The following is a 17867-nucleotide window of genomic DNA, read 5'->3' on the forward strand; positions in this document are numbered from 1 at the left end:
AAAATTTTCCGGTAGGGTATGAGCTTTCGTGAGCCACAGCTCACTTCTTCAGATACAGCTAGAATGTGAATCCATCTGTCTTCTTCACAAGGTTGATGGATTTCCATTCTGTACGGCTAAATGTGGTGTCCTCCATGAAGATAATTAACAGTGGGTAGCCGTGTTAGTCTGTCTGCAGTAGTAGAAAAGGGCAGGAGTCCAGTAGCACCTTCAAGACTAACCAAAATATTTTCTGGTAGGGTATGAGCTTTCTTCACAAGGTTGATGGATTTCCATTCTGTACGCCTAAATGTGGTGCCTTCCATGAAGATAATTCACAGTGGGTAGCTGTGTTAGTCTGTCTGCAGTAGTAGAAAAGGGCAAGAGTCCAGTAGCACCTTAAAGACTAACAAGAATATTTTCTGGTAGGGTATGAGGTTTCGTGAGCCACAGTTCACTTCTTCAGATACAGCTAGAATGTGAATCCATCTGTCTTCTTCACAAGGTTGATGGATTTCCATTCTGTATGGCTAAATGTGGTGCCCTCCATGAAGATAATTCCCAGTGGGTAGCCATGTTAGTCTGTCTGCAGTAGTAGAAAAGGGCAGGAGTTCAGTAGCACCTTCAAGACTAACCAGGAGCACCTTCAAGACTAACAAGAACATTTTCTGGTTGGGTATGAGCTTTCGTGAACCACAGCTCACTTCTTCGTGAACCACAGCTCACCTTAAAGACTAACAAGAATTGGTTCTTGTAGGTTATCCGGGCTGTGTAACCGTGGTCTTGGAATTTTCTTTCCTGTCGTTTCGCCAGCAACGACGTTTCCACGACGTTTCGCCGTGTTAGTCTGTCTGCAGTAGTAGAAAAGGGCAGGAGTCCAGGAGCACTTTCAAGACTAACCAAAATATTTTCCGGTAGGGTATGAACTTTCTTCACAAAGTTGATGGATTTCCACCTAACTGTGGTGCCCTCCATGAAGATCATTCCCAGTGGGTCGCCGTGTTAGTCTGTCTGCAGTAGTAGAAAAGGACAGGAGCCCAGGAGCACCTTCAAGACTAACCAAAATATTAGTCTGTCTGCAGTAGTAGAAAAGGGCAGGAGTTCAGTAGCACCTTCAAGACTAACCAGGAGCACCTTCAAGACTAACAAGAACATTTTCTGGTCGGGTATGAGCTTTCGTGAGCCACAGCTCCCTTCTTCAGATACAGCTAGAATGCGAATCCATCTGTCTTCTTCACAAGGTTCGTGAGTCAATATTCTGGTTAGTCTTGAAGGTGCTCCTGGACTCTTGCCCTTTTCTATAAGGCTACCATTTAATTTGTATTTTTAACATATTGTCCCGTCCCCCCCCCCAATCTAATTCCAATAAAAGCCAAAGGTCCGTCTCATCGGTAGGCGCTCTCAAGGGCATCGGGGCAGCCTCCCCGCAGGCTTCTCCGGTCCCTCCCTGCTCAGCCGCCTCTCCCAGCCCAGGATGTTGCATCACGGCCGGGGCTCGGCTCCCTCCCAGCTCCGGCGCCTGCTCCTTTGCACCAGCCCAGCCCCACGGCCGGGCGGCGGCGCTTCCTGCGGGGCCAGCGCGAGAGGGAAGCTCCGGCGGCGGCGGCGGCGGCACCACCTCCACCATGGACAGCCAGGGCCGCCGCGTGGTGGTCTGCGACAACGGCACCGGGGTGAGCGTGCACGGCGGGGGGGGGGGACGGCGTCTCCCGGGCTGCAGCGGGCGGGAGCCTCGGAGCCGCTTCCCCGCCCCTGCTTTCCCCCCATCCCGGTCCCCTGCGGGCAGCTCTGAGCCGGGAAGTCCCCGGCTCGAATCTCGGCGGGCCCGGCTAGGTGGCCTTAAGCGACCCCCCCCCTTCGCCCAGCCCTGCACGTCGGGTGTGGGTTGTGCGCCGGCGCGCTCGGGAGGGTCCCCCGTGGAAAAGGATGTGATGTCCTTGGGCCAAAACGCACGGTCGCTTCATCTTCCTTTCATCCCTGTTTTAGCCAGGATCGAACTCGCATTAGGCGAAACGCACGATCCTGGCTGAATCCTGGCTGAAACAGGGATGAAAGGAGGATGAAGCGACCGTGCGTTTTCGCCCCTTGTTGCAATCTGACAGTGTGGCCATTTATTCATGGAAGGTTTTGCCTTGGATTTGCCACTCTCTAGAGGCACATTTCGCCCATCCGAATTCTCAAAACTCTGCATGGGGGCTTATTGTTGAGTTTCGAGAATATGAATGGGGGAAAAGTGCATCTAAAGAGTGGCAACTCCAAGGCAAAACCTTCCATGAGTAAATGGCCACAGTGTGTAAAGTGCCGTCAATTCGCAGCCGACTTCTGGCGACCCCTTTTTGGGGTTTTCGTGGCAAGAGACTAACTAATACCCAACAGTTTTGCCAGTGCCTTCCTCTGCACAGCAACCCTGGCATTCCTTGGAGGAATCCCATCCAAATACTAACCAGGGCTGACCCTGCTTGGCTTCTGAGATCTGACGAGATCAGGCTCGCCTGGGCCACCCAGGTCAGGGCTAATCTGACAGACGTGACACCAAAGCCAAAGGGAGGGGAGAAGACGCCATTTCGGGTACCAGATCTTTGAACGCTTCTGAATACTGGATGGTGGTGGTAGTGGTGATTGCCTCTGGTCATGAGCAGAAGGCCTGTGAGAAATCACAGTTGGTCACCTGCCTATATCTGGGAAGGTGGGACAGGCCTTTGGAAGTGTAGTTTCCTGACTAGACCGGCACCCCCACCCCCAAAGGAAATTCTGTGTACATTTTCGGAAAGGTCTTTTAATCAGTTTAGCTAATCCTCCAGCGCATGCAGAGTTTCCCTGGATCAGCTGTGGGTGATAGATCTGGGGCCTTCAGTTAACAGGGGGGATTCATACCCACACAGTGAGAGCAATGTCTGAAAACTTTGGATGTCTGAAAACAGCCCATTAAGGAGAACCTTAATAGAGCATCAAAAGCAGAAATGTTCTCCAGTAGTTCCTTTTTTGTTCAGTTCAAATGTATTTGCTCAGTCCGTTGAACACAGCAACACAAGATGTGTAGAAATATTCCAAGAGTGCAAAATAAGAGTTGATCCATGTTGGCACCTGTGAGTCATGCAAAATGATGTCTACATCTGCAGTCTTTTCTCAGTTTCTGGTCCCTGTCATTCCAGCAATTGTTTAAAGCTTGAGCATCAAACCTTTTGTATGTAAACGCTTCTTGTGCAGTGTAGACAAGAACGCGCCTTTGTACTCCACATCAATTAATCCACTCCTTATTATGCTTGGATAAGAATTTGTAGGGGGTTGCATTTGCCAGAGAAGTTGATCCTTCCCAAACAACATTCAACCAATTAGCCTTGTTCACAGCCTAGGTTAGGGTTTCCCAATATGGTGCCTGTGGGCATCATGGCATCTGCAGACACCTTTCCTGGTGACCCACAAGTGTTTTTGTCACCTCCAGGCTGGACGGTCACCTCCAGGCTAGACTACTGTAACTCCCTCTACATAGGGCTGCCCTTGAGGCTGACACGGAAGCTCCTTGTAAGCCGCTCTCAGCCCGGCCTCAGCTGGGGAGGGAGGGGTAGTAAGCTGAAATAATAAATAAATTTTTTTAAAAAAAGTGGGCAGGGACAGCAGGGGCTTTTGCCCAGCAGGGCTTCTGATTGGCCATTTGACATCTAATTGGCTGTGTAGATTTTTTAAAAAGTTGCTTTTGGCAGTAGCTGCCACCGCGGCGCAAGGATCCTCACTGTATGAAGACAAGCTGTGTGTATACTAGAAAAAACTTTTGAACAACATGTTCCTTTTCAAAGACATCCTGCTAAACAGAGCTTCTGCCTGAAATATTGAATAGTTACTGCTGGAGTTATGCATGACCTCCCTCCCAGAGATTTTGTGGCTGACTCTGCCTCTTATTTATTATTTATTTATTCCAAATGTATAGCCCACCCTCAATTCCCAGCCAAGCCGGGCTCAGGGTGGGTAACACTCTCTAAAATCATATAAAACCGTAAAACATCGAAGTTAAAAACATAACATCATAACAACTAAACAGCAAGATGGCATTCAAATAACCCAGTCGCCACTGTGGAACTGGATTACAGCAGATCACCCCCACAGATACCAAGAGCGGTTGGCATTGTGTGATTTCGCCCACCATCCAGTGGCAGAATTCCAAAGATGCCCACAGGCTGAAAGAGGTTGGGGACTCCTGGTCCGGGTGGTCAAAGTCTGAACTCCCCTCCCCCGACCCCTTTCAATTCATGTCGATAAGTGAAATAGAAATTCTGATCTGTATTACTGTTTGTTAGTAGAAAATGAGGGTGCGGGGTTAGTTATTCCAGTGCGTAGACAGTGCATAGGCATATGATCTTGTGTGTATGATGCCCATACCAAACAAAAGCAATAATTGGAATGAGGCCTGTAGATCAGGGTTAGGGTTGCCAGGTCCCTCTTTGCCACCGGCAGGAGGTTTTTGGGGCGGAGCCTGAGGAGGGTGGGGTTTGGGGAGGGGAGGGATTTCAGTGCCATAGAGTCCAATTGCCAAAGGGGCCATTTTCTCCAGGGGAACTGATCTCTATCGACTGGAGATCAGTTGTAATAGCAGGAGATCTCCAGATAGTACCTGGAGGTTGGCAACCCTAATCAGGGTGTGGAGTGGGACTAGCATAATGTGGGCCACAGTTTGCGGAAGTCCGCCCACTATTTCTCCAATTCAGTACCCGTGAGAGATTTTTGTTGTTGTTCTGACTTTTGCTCATGCAATATCTCTAGGGCAAGATCCAAGAGTCGGGAGATACTGAGTATACATTTTTTTTAGCAGCAAGAAGGCTCACAATCCAGTTTTCACACAGTTCCCTGGTCAAGATGCTGCGTTTGTTCTCAAGACACATGTGCAACACTGAAATCCAGTGAGGGAAATGACATCGCAGCCATTTCACACATTATGAAATTCTTGCATGCAAGGAGCATTCAGGTTGGGATTAACTTGCAAGTGACATGTTGATCCCCAATGGGGTGGTGTTGCATCTGAGTTTTCCATTGTTGAGAAGTTGCATTCCAGCATACTTTAAACAGTAAAAGATTCCGCCCATCTGTTTATTGCCTGGGATGGTTTAGATGCAGATGACATGTTAATTCCATTTTGATGTTTATTTATTTAAAGTATTTATAGACTCTGTCTCCTCTAATAGCGTCCGGGGCGGTGTACATTTACTCAAACGGTAAAAACATGATATGAAACTAAAAATGAAACAATAAAACACAATAGCAGATCAAGTTGACCATAAAAATAATATCAGTAAAAGGGAACTGGAAATAAATAAAAGTTAACCAAATAAAATATCACCAAGTAAAAAAATAACCAAACAAGGGTAAAGATTAAATGAAAGCTATTTGAAAGAAAAAAAAGTTTTCACTTGGCAGGGAAAAATGTCCAGAGAAATGTGGCGGAGAAAGTATGAGAGCATTTGAAAGCTAGATGGGCAGTCACTGAAAAGTTCCTTGTGGTTACCTACCTTGCCTTCAAATAAGAAATCGAATGCAGTGGGGTTGGTATGGACCATATAGGAATAAGCAAGCCCAACCCTGGCCCCAAGCTAGAAGAACAGTGTAAGCCGCTTTGGGTCCCAGTTGGGGAGAAAGGTGGGGTATAAATGATGTCAATAAATAAACACCACTTAAGCAGCCCTGGATTGAGTGTCTTCATTACTGAACAAGATTCGAGTCCAGTAGCATCTTACAGACCAGCAAGATTTCCAGGGTATAAGCTTTTGAGAGTCAAAACATGTCTGACAAAGGGAGCTTTGACTCAAAAGCTTGTACCCTGGAAATCTTGTTGTTCTTTATGGTGCTACTGGACTTGAATCTGGCTCTTTTCCTGCAGAGTCACGCAGCTACCCACCCAAAACTGTCTTTGTCATTGCGTGTGACTAATTTTCTGGCTGCACACAAGTCCCTTGCAGGGTCTGTTGGGGTGTGCCGAAGTATGACTTTCTGGGCAGCTTTTTCAACGGCCCATGCCGTGCGCCGGGACTTTGACAGCGTTCGGGAGCATGGCTCTGTAGGCGAAGCCACCCCCTTGTGCTCTTGCAGATTTCCATGGCTTTTTTGTTCCCAGATTTGTTGCTGAACATGACTCACGGAATGGAGCTGTGCGAGTTGTGGGCGGGGAGACGGCTTGTTCTGTGATTCACCAATGCTGGATTTGTTTTATTTTTAAAGAGAGAGAGAGAAAGAGAGGGGATGGTACTGGGGCTTAAGCCTGCTAGGGCACCTCTTTTTCTTTTTTTGCCCCAGAGGACCATTTTCTGCCCCCCCCCTCCCGAACACTAGGTGCTAGTCAGGGGATAACAGGACTTGTGCCCTTTTGGGACCTTTGACTTCCTAGTTTTATGATGCAAGCGAGTCTGGCCGAAAGGCGCTGGCTTTGACAAGGAGGTACTCACTGTAAATAAACGTTTGTCTGAAAGCAAGGCATGAGTTTGCGCTCGCCCCCCCCCATTTCTGCAAGGAAAAAGCAGTGGGGAAATCTTCTAGTGGGGCTGATGTGGCAACTGAAGCTAGTCATAAATGGCTAAGATCGCCAGGAGCAAGAGATCCTCCCCCCGCCATCAATGTGTGCATATTTCTGAACCGCAGGCTGCAAGCCGCTTCCTTCTTGCTAGCCTGTTTGTTCCATCCCTGTGAGTCACCGCTTGTTCTTTGCTTCCTGTTTCTCCACTTCCTCTTGCTGCTCCGCTTCTTCAGTCTGGTTTGGGGGCAGATCTTCTGGCCCCGACAGTGTGTGTATCACGGTGGCATCAGGGTGCGTATTGGGCAGGCCTTGTTCCAATCCCATGCCAGTCCCTTTCAGTGCTCCTTGCCAAACTACAAACCGCTCAACTGTTGTGCAAAGGTGCACAAAATGAACTGTGATTAAGATTACATGCAGATTGCCCTGCTAGATCCATGTAGCCCAGCATTCTGGGGCCCACTTCTCACTGAGACGGTCATCCTATACCTGGGCTTTATCCCTTCAGACTGCGAGCCTGATGGATTACTCCTCCATTTAAAAAGGGGGAAAAAATATCTGCACATAAAAACAACAACTAGAAAGGCTTCTAGGTTAGCTTTCTCCTTGACACACTAGTTTTCCAAGTGCAAGGATGCTTTCGTATTCAGGAACATTCCATCATAAGAGCCCCTGCCTGAAATAATACAGCCCCAGGCACAGGTTGAATTGGATTTAGGAGAGGCTGGCCAGGTACACCTGGGAGCTTACTGAGCTTTGAATCAGGATATCATCGCTTTCAATTTCGTCTCCTCCATGGACTCATGTGATGGCTGTAAGGAAGGCAGCCACTCCTCACCCACCCAGAAATCTGCAGTGTGTGCGTACTATTGGCCTACCTTACAGGGTTGTCGTAACAATTACAGTTAGATAAAGGGAGTGAAGTGCTTTCAGTGCTTAAAAGTGCTGGATAAAGGCTGAGAAGGCTCACTGCATGACCTCGGACCAGTCACCGTCAGCCTAACCTCATAGGGTAGATGTTGTTATGATAAAATGGAGATTGGAAGGATGCTGTTGTAAGTTACTTTGGGCTCCCACTGAGGAGAAGAGCGGGATATAAATAAATAGTGCAGCAGCTAGATTAGCAGAGTCTGGGTCAGATCATGCCCCAAATTTCCACAAATGGAGATGAGGGTGACTTTTGCTGACTCCTCCTCATGCTCTCGGGGGTCCTCTGCCTCCCAGGCTCAGCATTTTGGGATATATTTTGGGTTGCAGCAGGTGCAGGGAGGTAGGGTTGCCAACTCCACATTGGAAAATTCCTGGAGGTTTGGGAATAGAGCTAAGGGAAGGAGTGCAACCAGGATGTGATGACACAGAGCCCACCCTCCGAAGTTGCCATTTTCTCCAGGGGAATGGATGTCTGTCGTCTGGAGATCAGCTGTAATTCCAAGAGATCTCCAGCCCCCACCTGGAGGTTGGCAACCCGATCGGGAGGTGAGGCAATCCTGCTCCACTGATAAACATCAAAAAACTGGCAAGGAGGGGAGAGAGCGAGATCATGCACACAGAAGCACAAGCTTGGATCCTGTGGTAAATTTCCAGTGACGGAAGGGATTTCTATTTCATTTTACTTATTTTACCTCTTTTCCAGTTTGTTAAATGTGGCTATGCTGGCTCAAATTTCCCCGAACATATCTTCCCAGCCCTGGTGGGACGTCCCATCATCCGTTCCACTACCAAAGTTGGGAACATTGAGATCAAGGTGAGTGGTGTCACAGAAGGGTTGAAGGGTATGTGTGTGTGTGTTTCAGATTAGAATTTGGAGCATGTGGGAATGCAGACAGAGAAGGGTCTTTTTTGACACTTGTTGTTACACTGAGATCCTATGAGCTGGAGATGCCAGGAATTGAACCTGGGACTTTCTGCATGCAACCTGTGTGTGTCCTGCCACTTAGCTATAGTCCCTCCCTCTCAAATAAAGTCAAGGGCAGGGGGGTTTGAACATGCAGCTTTCTGATTTGACAACCAGCCTCCCTTCTGTAAGAGTACGGGGGTTACTGCACTTGTATTCCCAGCGATGTATTAAGAGTTTGAAAATGTTATAAAAAATACTGTTCACACTTTGTTTGGCCCCTTTAGCTGTGAAGATGTCTTCCAATCATTTATAAGCCGTGGTATCCAAAAACCCTTTTAAAGCGATGTTTTTTATAACATTTTCAAACTTTTAATACATCGCAGGGAATACAAAGTGCTGTAACCGCCAATGTTTGGCCCAACCAGTCCGGAATTCTACAGAGGTTCTTCTTGGTCCCAAGTTGCCAAACCAGAGGCAAGAGAGGCATGAAGGGAGCTTACCCATGTAGCTGCCTTATACTGAGCCAGACCCTTGGTCTCTCAAGGTCATAATTGTCTCCAGTGACTGGCAGCATCTTTCCCAGAGTTTTTCGCATCAGCTGCTCCCTGATCCTTTTAATTGGAGACAACAAAGATCGAACCTGGGACCTTCTGCATGCCAAGCAGATGCTCTGCCGCTGAGCCACAACCCTGCCAGAAGCCCCAGGGTAATTTGGGGAAGTGGGAGTCTGAGCTTTGGTGCTCCAGCTCTGACTCCATCTAGTTGCTGATCCTAGGCCGCAGACACTGCCCTTTTTTCCATACCAATGTTTTGCAGAGGGACGGGGACACGGCTGTGACACTCCCCTTTTCCTACCAAGGATCCTGTAGCAAGCACCAACCCACCTTTTACGGAAGTTATTCCACCATCTCCTGTACGCTGTATTTATTTCTCCGGCAATAACCCTGTCTTCCTCTGATCTAAAAAACCACAACTTTCCCCCTCCCCCCGTTTTTGGTTAAAGAAATATAAGGAAACTCTAACCGTCCTGTGGTGTTACCAGCAGTTCAAAATACAGCAAGGCGACTGCAGCGTGGGAATCGTCCGACTGTGCACGTCATGGTGCTTTATTGTTCATGCTCGTTCATTTACCCCATGTGTTCGCTAGAGGCCAGAGGCATCCACCTACCCACTTCAAGATTTTAATTTCCCGGAGGAGGGAGCTGGACTTTGCAGAATGTCAATGCTAGGGAGTTCACACACACACACAAACACACACGCACGCAAAATGTTAACCAGGCATCCGCAGAAAGCAAAGATAGGAGCAAGGGGAGGACAGTTAGTTTCCATTGACAAGTACTAGGAAATAGGGTCCCTCTTTGGTAAGTGGTAACCGTCAGAGTGTGTGTGCCAGCAGCTGGAGATGCTGGGTACTCTGGGCTTTCTGCTTGCAAAGCATATGCTCTGCAACTGAACCTGCTCTCCTCTGTGTGCAGCGGGACAGGGAGATTCTCCATTTCTTTCCAAGATGGAGAACTGTGTACATTGAAGACATGAAAGGATATCTCAGAGTTCTCCTGCAGTTGGTGTGAATGTTCCCCCCAGCTTCTGATCACATGCATTCTGAAATACAGGAGCGTGTCCCTCTCCACCCCACCGCCAAAGGATCATATTCCACAAAGCGCAAAGGGCATGAAGGCCAGAGCAGTAAAATGTAACTTTAAATTTAAATTTTGATGCCCTGTCTGCCCAGGACCTGATGGTGGGGGACGAGGCCAGCGAACTGCGCTCCATGTTGGAGGTGAACTACCCAATGGAGAACGGGATTGTGCGCAACTGGGACGACATGAAGTACTTATGGGACTACACCTTTGGGCCTGAGAAACTCAATGTTGACCCCCGCAACTGCAAGATCCTGCTCACTGAGCCCCCCATGAACCCCATCAAGAACCGGGAGAAGATAATTGAGGTCGGGGAAGGGGGAAGAAGGGGAAATATTAGCAGAGGAACCGGGAGAGGGTGTCAGGGGGGAAGACAGTATGGTGCATGGGAGCCCTCTAACAGGCTTGAGCAGCAGATTTCATCTGGGTTTCAGTTTTCAGGGGGAAGACAAGGAGTTGGGTTGTATAGGCTGTGGTTGAAAGTCTCTAGAAAATGAGCCCTGAGCTGAAGAGGAGATAGGGGAAAGTTGAGGGTGGCAGAAGCTAACCCAAGCTGATTTAGGCTGAGAGTGGTATGGAAGGTAGTTTTTAATTGTCCAAACTTGGATAGTTTTCCCTGAGGCAGGGAAAATATAAGGGGCTTCCAGCTGATCAGAAGGCCAGTAATGGCATGAGGAACACATGGCTGAACTTTGAAAGGTGGGGGAGGTTCTAACCCTGATAAGGCCTGAGTCACACATGCAGGTTATATTTGTACTGGGGTGGCAGTGCCCTGAGAACGGACTGAAGCGCTGCAGTCTTCCACATTCTTCCACCTCATTCTCCTGCTTGTGTAAGCTAGGCCTGAGAGGGTGAAACGGGGAAGGCAGCAAGGGCTTGATCTGGAAGGAGAGGAGGAAGCCCCAGGAAGGGGGTAGTAATGACAGCTTTGAAGGTATGTGCTTGGGAAAGTGGGGGGGGGGCTATAACCAGTCCCTTAAGCAACACTAACTGATGGTTTTTCTTCATGACTCAGGTGATGTTTGAGACCTACCAGTTTGAGGGAGTTTATATAGCTATCCAAGCAGTGTTGACTCTCTATGCCCAGGGTAAGTTAGGGCCTGGGGGGAGGGAACGGTGGAGAATTTTTCATGGGTTTGAATGGTTCAGGTCCTCTTTTTGTGAAGCTTAAAAAACTGCAGCTAGTGCAGTGTGGTGGTTAGAATACCAGACTTAGGACCAGGGAGACCTGGGTTCAAATCCCTGCTCAGTCACAAAGCTCATTGGGTAACCTTGGGCCTCCCTCTCTTTCTCAGCCTAATTTACCTCGCAAGGTTATTGTGAGGATAAAATGGAGGAGTGAAGAAACATGTTCACTGCTCTAAACATCTTGGAGAAAGAGCGGGATAAATATTTAATAGATAGATCCTAGTGACTGTCAGAACTAGCAGAGAATCATAATGTGGGGGGCTGTCTATTTTGTTGAGGGTCTTCAGAGCAGTCAGTATTACAGTATTACAGAACACCATTTGAATCAGTGGGCTTTATCTGGTTCATAGCCATGGTTGCCCATTCTTTAAATGATGTCAGATGGCCCAGCGGCTCTGAGGACAGAACGTAGCTCAAAAATAGTCTGCTTCCCTAAAAAAGAGAGCTTGTTTAAAACAGTGGCTGAGAAATTGTCCAGTCTGACAGTTGGCTCTACTAGGAACTGACAGCTTTAAACAAGCTACACTCAGCCCCCCCCATCTATAATATGGAACTGATAACGCTGACCTACTCTACAGGGTCGTTGTAAGAATTGCAAGTGCTTTGAATGTTCTGAAAGCACTTTCTATATTTATTTACTTAATTTATAGCACACTTTTCTCATTGGGACTGCAGGTGGATAACATAATTAAAAATAATGGAATTAAAATGGGCTATCCCCCCCCCCCGGGGTCAAGTCACAACTTACTTATGGCAACCCCATAGGGTTTTCAAGGCAAGAGATGTTCGGAGGTGATTTGCCATTGCCCGCCTCAGCCTCACACCCCTGGTGTTCCTTGGAGGTCTCCCATCCAAATACTAGCCAGGGTCAGGACTGAGAGTGCGTGACTGGCCCAGGATCACCCAGCAAGCTTCCATGGCGTGAGTGGGGATTTGAACCTGGGTTTCCCAGGTCCTAGTCCAACACCTTAACCACTACACCATGCTGGCTCTCCTAAGACAGGCGTAGTAGTTTCAAAATCTGGCTGAAGAAAAATAAAGTTATCTTACTCCTCCTTTTTTTGGCAACTGGCCAAAGCAAAAAAATCCATCCAGACTGCTCTTTTCTCCTGGTTGGTTGGCAACCATATTCACATGGGGCACAAACTTCATCTGTTTAGTGTGAGGGAAATCTGCAGTGCGGTAGAGCCTCAGTGTGCTTCCCTTTTCAGGTCTCCTCACCGGTGTGGTGGTGGACTCAGGGGATGGTGTGACGCACATCTGCCCGGTTTACGAGGGCTTCTCCTTGCCCCACCTCACCCGCCGGCTGGACATTGCAGGACGTGACATCACACGCTACCTCATCAAGGTGAGACATAGGTCTGAGGCCAGCCTGCCTCCCTTGGCTGGGGCTGCCCCATTCACAGGCGGGACCTCCAAAGAAAAGAACAGAAAGCCCAAGTGTCTATATCAGGGGTGTCAAACATAAGGCCTGCGGGCCGGAACCGGCTCCTTGAGAGCTCTTATACAGCCTGCAAGCTATCCAAGCCAGCTACTCCCGCCTCTTGATCTGGGCTGGTGAAGCATGGCTGGGCCCAACCAAGTGACATTTATGTCATATCCGGCCCTCGTAACAACTGAGTTCGACACCGCTGGTCTATATGAATTTTAGTGTCTATAAATTGTCATCAGTACTAGAAGCGTATATGGTTGCTTCTATATTCGGTTATTTTGCATTGCTTGCACATTCCTTTTCTGCAGTTATCTGCAAGCAGAATTGAACAACATGGGCAAGAAGATCCTACTATATGTTTAGTGGGAAGTAAGTGCTGGTCAGCAAAGATTTCCTTGCTCCGTTATTATTTACAGCCTTTTTACGTGGGTTGCCATTTCTGAATCAATAGTCAATTCTTTGGGGGCAGCCATGGTCGATAAACAGATATAATAAAACAGGTGTAAGTTAGTAGTGTGCCTATTCCCCTTGTCTGCCTTCCTCTCGCAGCTCTTGCTATTGCGTGGTTATGCCTTCAACCACTCAGCTGACTTCGAGACAGTGCGGATGATGAAGGAGAAGCTCTGTTATGTCGGCTACAATATTGACCAGGAACAGAAGCTGGCGCAAGAGACCACGGTGCTAGTGGAATCCTACACGGTAATTAGTGGGGTGACAATGGGGAAGTGGTGGTAGGGAGACCATCTCTGGGAGGTGAATGGGGCTTATTTTGTGGCACGGGCCCCTGGGAATGAGCCTGAAACTATTTTGGGCTAAGCCTGTTGCTCTGTCTTCTGCTTACCTGGCGTCCCCTGGAGGTCCCCAGGGGCCCTGCCACCTTTCCTGGAATTTGTCAGTAGAACGAAGCGTCACAATCCCAAGCTGTTTGTATGTTTCTTACAGTCTTTAAGAAAGATCATTTTAGGGTGCAATCCTAAGCTTAGAAGAAAATATTTTATTCAATGGGACTGTCTCCCAGGAAAGTGCGCTTAGAATTGTAGCCTTTAAAAAAAAAAAATTCTAATCATTTTGAAATCATGCACTTGAAATTCAGCTCCGGGGCACATTTAAAAAATGACAATCCAGCTGATATCTTGTTGATGAAGATGAAGGCAATTTGGGTAGGATTCAGTATGTTTCACGAACAGTAGTACTTCCCCCAGTCAAAAAGAGCCTTCCTGATCATGCAGTACCAGACTGATACAAGTTTATAATGTAGATCTACACTGGGGGAAACCACAGGACTGTGCCCCCCCCAAAAGCATCCATACACCCCACTGATCCCCTTTCCTTCTTGTCCCTGCAGCTCCCAGATGGGCGAGTGATTAAAGTGGGGGGAGAGCGCTTTGAGGCCCCGGAGGCCTTGTTCCAGCCCCATCTCATCAACGTGGAGGGTGTGGGCGTGGCCGAGCTCCTCTTCAGCACCATCCAGGCAGCCGACATTGACACCCGGTGAGCAGAGCTGTGAGAGGGTGGGTGGGTCTGGGCCAAGAGCAGGAGCAATGGATTTGGGTGATCTCTGGGGTACACTGAGCAAATGCCCTCTCTTATAATACTAGAACGGAGGGGTCATCTGCTGAAGCTGGAGGGTGAGATTCAAGACTGATAAAAGGAAGTATTTCTTCACACAACACATAGTTAAATTGTGGAACTTCCTGCCCCAGGATGTGGTGATGGCTGCCAACTTGGAAGGCTTTAAGAGGGGAGTGGACATGTTCTTGAAGGAAAGGGCTATTCATGGCTACTAGTAAAAATGAATGCTAGTCATGATGCATACCTATTCTCTCCAGGATCAGAGGAGCATGCCTATCATATTTTGTTCTGTGGAACACAGGCAGGACAATGCTGCTGCTGCAGTTGTCTTGTTTGTGGGCTTCCTAGAGGCACCTGGTTGGCCACTGTGTAAACAGACTGCTGGACTTGATGGGCCTTGGTCTGATCCAGCATGGCTTTTCTTATGTTCTTATTCCCTGCAACAGGATCTTGCCCCAGTATCAAAGGGAAAGGCTCTGTTTCTTTCTTATAAAGCAAAGGCTTCAGGCTGCTGCAGGTTTTAAGCTTGGGCAAAAGCTCAGAAAGGTGTGGTGGGGAAACTGCACAAGAGAAAACGCACGGTAACACTTGCCATGTGGGCATAGCAGATGCCAGAGAAAATTATTTTTAAATTATTTTCAAACTAATAGCATAAGAAGTGTTTTGCTGGATGAGACCAAGATCTCTCTAGCTTTCTGTCATCAGTAGTCAGTTGTCCCTGGATACTTGCAAGCAAGCTGTGGTGGAGATCACCATCTCCTGCCATTTGTCCCCAGACTCCATTACTCAGGTACCGTATGTACTGCTTCTGTACATGGAGTTCCGTTTGTATAACATTGGATAGCCGTTGATAAAACCATCCTCCATGAACGTTTAAGCCCTTTTTGACTGCCATCTGAGCTAGAGGCCCTCACCACATTTTGTTGCAGTGAGTTCCTTAAGGATGGGTTGTGTGAAGAAGTCAATTCTTTTGTTTGTCCTGAATCTATGGCCTTTCCATTTTATTGGGTGACCCCAAATTCTAACATTATGAGGGGAAACAATCTATTATAAGCCATGCCTCTCCTCCATCCTTTTTTAAAATCCCAAAAGCCTCAAAATGCTTTATCCTTTCCTTCTAGGAAATGGGTTCCAACCCTTTGATCATTCTGGTTGCTTGGGGCTGGGGGGTCACAGTTTCCAGCTCTATGACATCTTTGGTAATGCGGGGTGTGACTGGAACTGTTGATGGTGCTCCAGATGCGCTGGGGACTGTGGCAGCTTTCAGTTCCCAACATGGAGCTAGACCCTTTTTTTTGTTGCCACTACACACTGAGACAACATCTATTGTGAGCACCATGATTCCAAGATTTCTTTCTCAGGTGGGTATTTATTTACGGAAACCCGTAAATGGGTTTCTCCCCAATGGAAACCCAAAGCTCCTTACATCGTTTTCCTCTCCTCCGTTTTATCCTCGTGGCAATTCTGGGAGGTAGGTTACATGGCAGGAGTGCGACTGGCCCAAGGATACCTGGCAGGTTTCCATGGCAGAGCAAGGATTTGAACCTGGGTCACCAAGATCCTAGTTTAACCACTACACCATGCTGGCTCTCTCTCTCTTATTCTTTTCCCATGGCCACAGGCCAGCCTCATCATTCTTGGTAATGTCTGTTCCTGATTGAGAGACAGAGCCGACTCCTGAATCTCCCAGTAGGGAGAAACCCCCAGCCTCTCGGAGAAGCCCTTTGCTTTGAGCAGGCGGCCAGGACCGTGTGGGTCTCTTTGCCCTGGTACTTTTTCCTGCCTGAAAACTTTTTCTTGTCTCCCCCTTTCCCTCCCTGCACACATCCTTCCTCAAGTAGTATTTTCCTCCCCTCAGAGAGGGGGATCCTGACCTGAACAGCTCAGGGTAACTCGATCTCGGCCCTGGTTAGTAGTTGGACAAGAGACCACCCAGGAAGTCCAGGTTGCTACACAGAGGCAGACATTGCCAAATCATCTCCGTTCGTCTCTTGCCATAAGTCGCCTGCCACTTGATGGCACTTTACACCATCAGGGAGAGGAGTAAATGAGTCTTAGCTACCTTTCCTCCAGTCAGCTTTCAGTTGATTGCAGGGCTCATGTCTCCCCCCCACTTTTTTTTCTGGCTGGGAGAAGACGACATGAGGCCAGGGTGAAGTAGAGAGACTTGAAGCTGCCTCTGTTGCTATGCTACTGAAAATGCAAATGCTTTAAAGGAGGACCTAGAGGCATCACCATGTTCCTTGTTGCAGAGCCGAGTTCTACAAACACATTGTGCTTTCGGGCGGTTCCACCATGTATCCTGGGCTGCCGTCTCGGCTGGAGCGCGAGATCAAGCAGCTGTATCTGGAGCGGGTGCTGAAGGGTGACGTGGAAAAGTTGTCGGTGAGTCGGGGGTGGGGGTTGGCGGTCTTTTAGCTAGCTAGAGCTCAATGAGAAGGCAGCTGGAGCAGGCAGTAAATGGTCACCATTTAGGGGATGGCAGAGCAGGAGGCAGGCAGAGCTGACCCACAACTGGGGCTTGGTCCACAGGGAAGATCTCCTGCACCATTAAAATAAATGGGAGCTAAGCAGAAGCATGGGAATTCATATCAGTGGGGCTCGGATAGAGTTGCCTGATGGATTGTGCCCTGTGGCCATGGCTCAGTGGTAGAGCATCTGCTTGGCATGCAGAAGGTCCCAGGTTCAATCCCCGGCATCTCCAGTTAAAGGGACTAGGCAAGTAGGTGACGTGAAAGACCTCTGCCTGAGACCCTGGAGAGCCGCTGCCTGTCTGAGTAGACAGTACTGACTTTAATGGACCAAGGGTCTGATTCAGTATAAGGCAGCTTGATGTGTTCATGTGATAAATTAGCGGAAAGGAATGGGTAGTAAAGATATGGTTGCTAAAGTGGTCAAGAGATTTCCTATGAGTGGCTTGATTTCTGCCCTCCTCTTCCCTGCTTGTGCAGTGTAGCATCCGCCAAATGATTTTAACCGTGTTTCTTTTGGTTAGTTTTTTTTTGATAATATGCTGGTGGCCACTTTTTAAAGATTTCCTCCTCCCTGTTATCGTCACAACAATCCTATGAGGTAGGTCGGGCCGAAAGAGAGCAACTTACCAAGCCTAGGGCAGAACCTCTCTCTCCCTGATCCATGCCGTACCTGTGGGTGTGGCAAGGAGAGATCCCCGGAGGTGCCTTTTCCAAACCAGCTTTTTCCCCTTCCCTTTGCCATCCCAGAAATTCAAGATTCGCATTGAGGACCCACCCCGGCGGAAGCACATGGTGTTTTTAGGTGGGGCGGTCCTCGCCGACATCATGAAAGACAAAGACAACTTCTGGCTGCGACGGGATGAGTACCTGGAGAAAGGAACCCGGATCTTGGAGAAGCTGGGGGTGACGGTGCGATAGGAACCCCGTCTTTTCCTCCTTGCCTTCATGCATCGCTGTTCCCCTCGTGTCCTTGGTTCCTTCTACTGTTGAGCCCAATGCATTGCAGAGTCTTGCGGGGAGGTGTGTGTGTGTGAGCTGGGGCACGGCCGCTTGGGATCAACAGAAGAACTGAAACCAGCCTCCGGTTTTCTAAGCATATGCAGTTATTTTATCTCCTCCCTGTTCCCTCCTTGCTTTCCCCCTCCCAAGCTGCTCACCGTTATGGGCATGTGTTGGCAATCTCATCACATCCATCAGACGGTGGGGGAAAAGGGTGTGTGTGCGTGCCCCCCCCCCATCAGAGGGGCTTAAG

General features: G+C 48.5%; 1 protein-coding gene across 1 annotated transcript; it reads left to right on the plus strand.

The window, feature by feature from the left end:
• Positions 1-1585: 1585 nt before the first annotated feature.
• Positions 1586-17613, plus strand: LOC130479946 (actin-related protein 2-like). The gene is made up of 9 exons (XM_056852299.1): positions 1586-1652; positions 8106-8216; positions 10042-10257; positions 10965-11037; positions 12349-12485; positions 13119-13268; positions 13915-14060; positions 16394-16526; positions 17363-17613. The coding sequence occupies exons 1-9, from the start codon at positions 1605-1607 to the stop codon at positions 17531-17533; spliced, it is 1185 nt and encodes a 394-aa protein (XP_056708277.1). The 5' UTR covers positions 1586-1604; the 3' UTR covers positions 17534-17613.
• The last annotated feature ends 254 nt before the right edge of the window (positions 17614-17867 follow it).

The sequence above is a fragment of the Euleptes europaea genome, chromosome 7 (genome assembly GCF_029931775.1).
Source record: "Euleptes europaea isolate rEulEur1 chromosome 7, rEulEur1.hap1, whole genome shotgun sequence".
Taxonomy (NCBI): Eukaryota; Metazoa; Chordata; class Lepidosauria; order Squamata; family Sphaerodactylidae; genus Euleptes; species Euleptes europaea.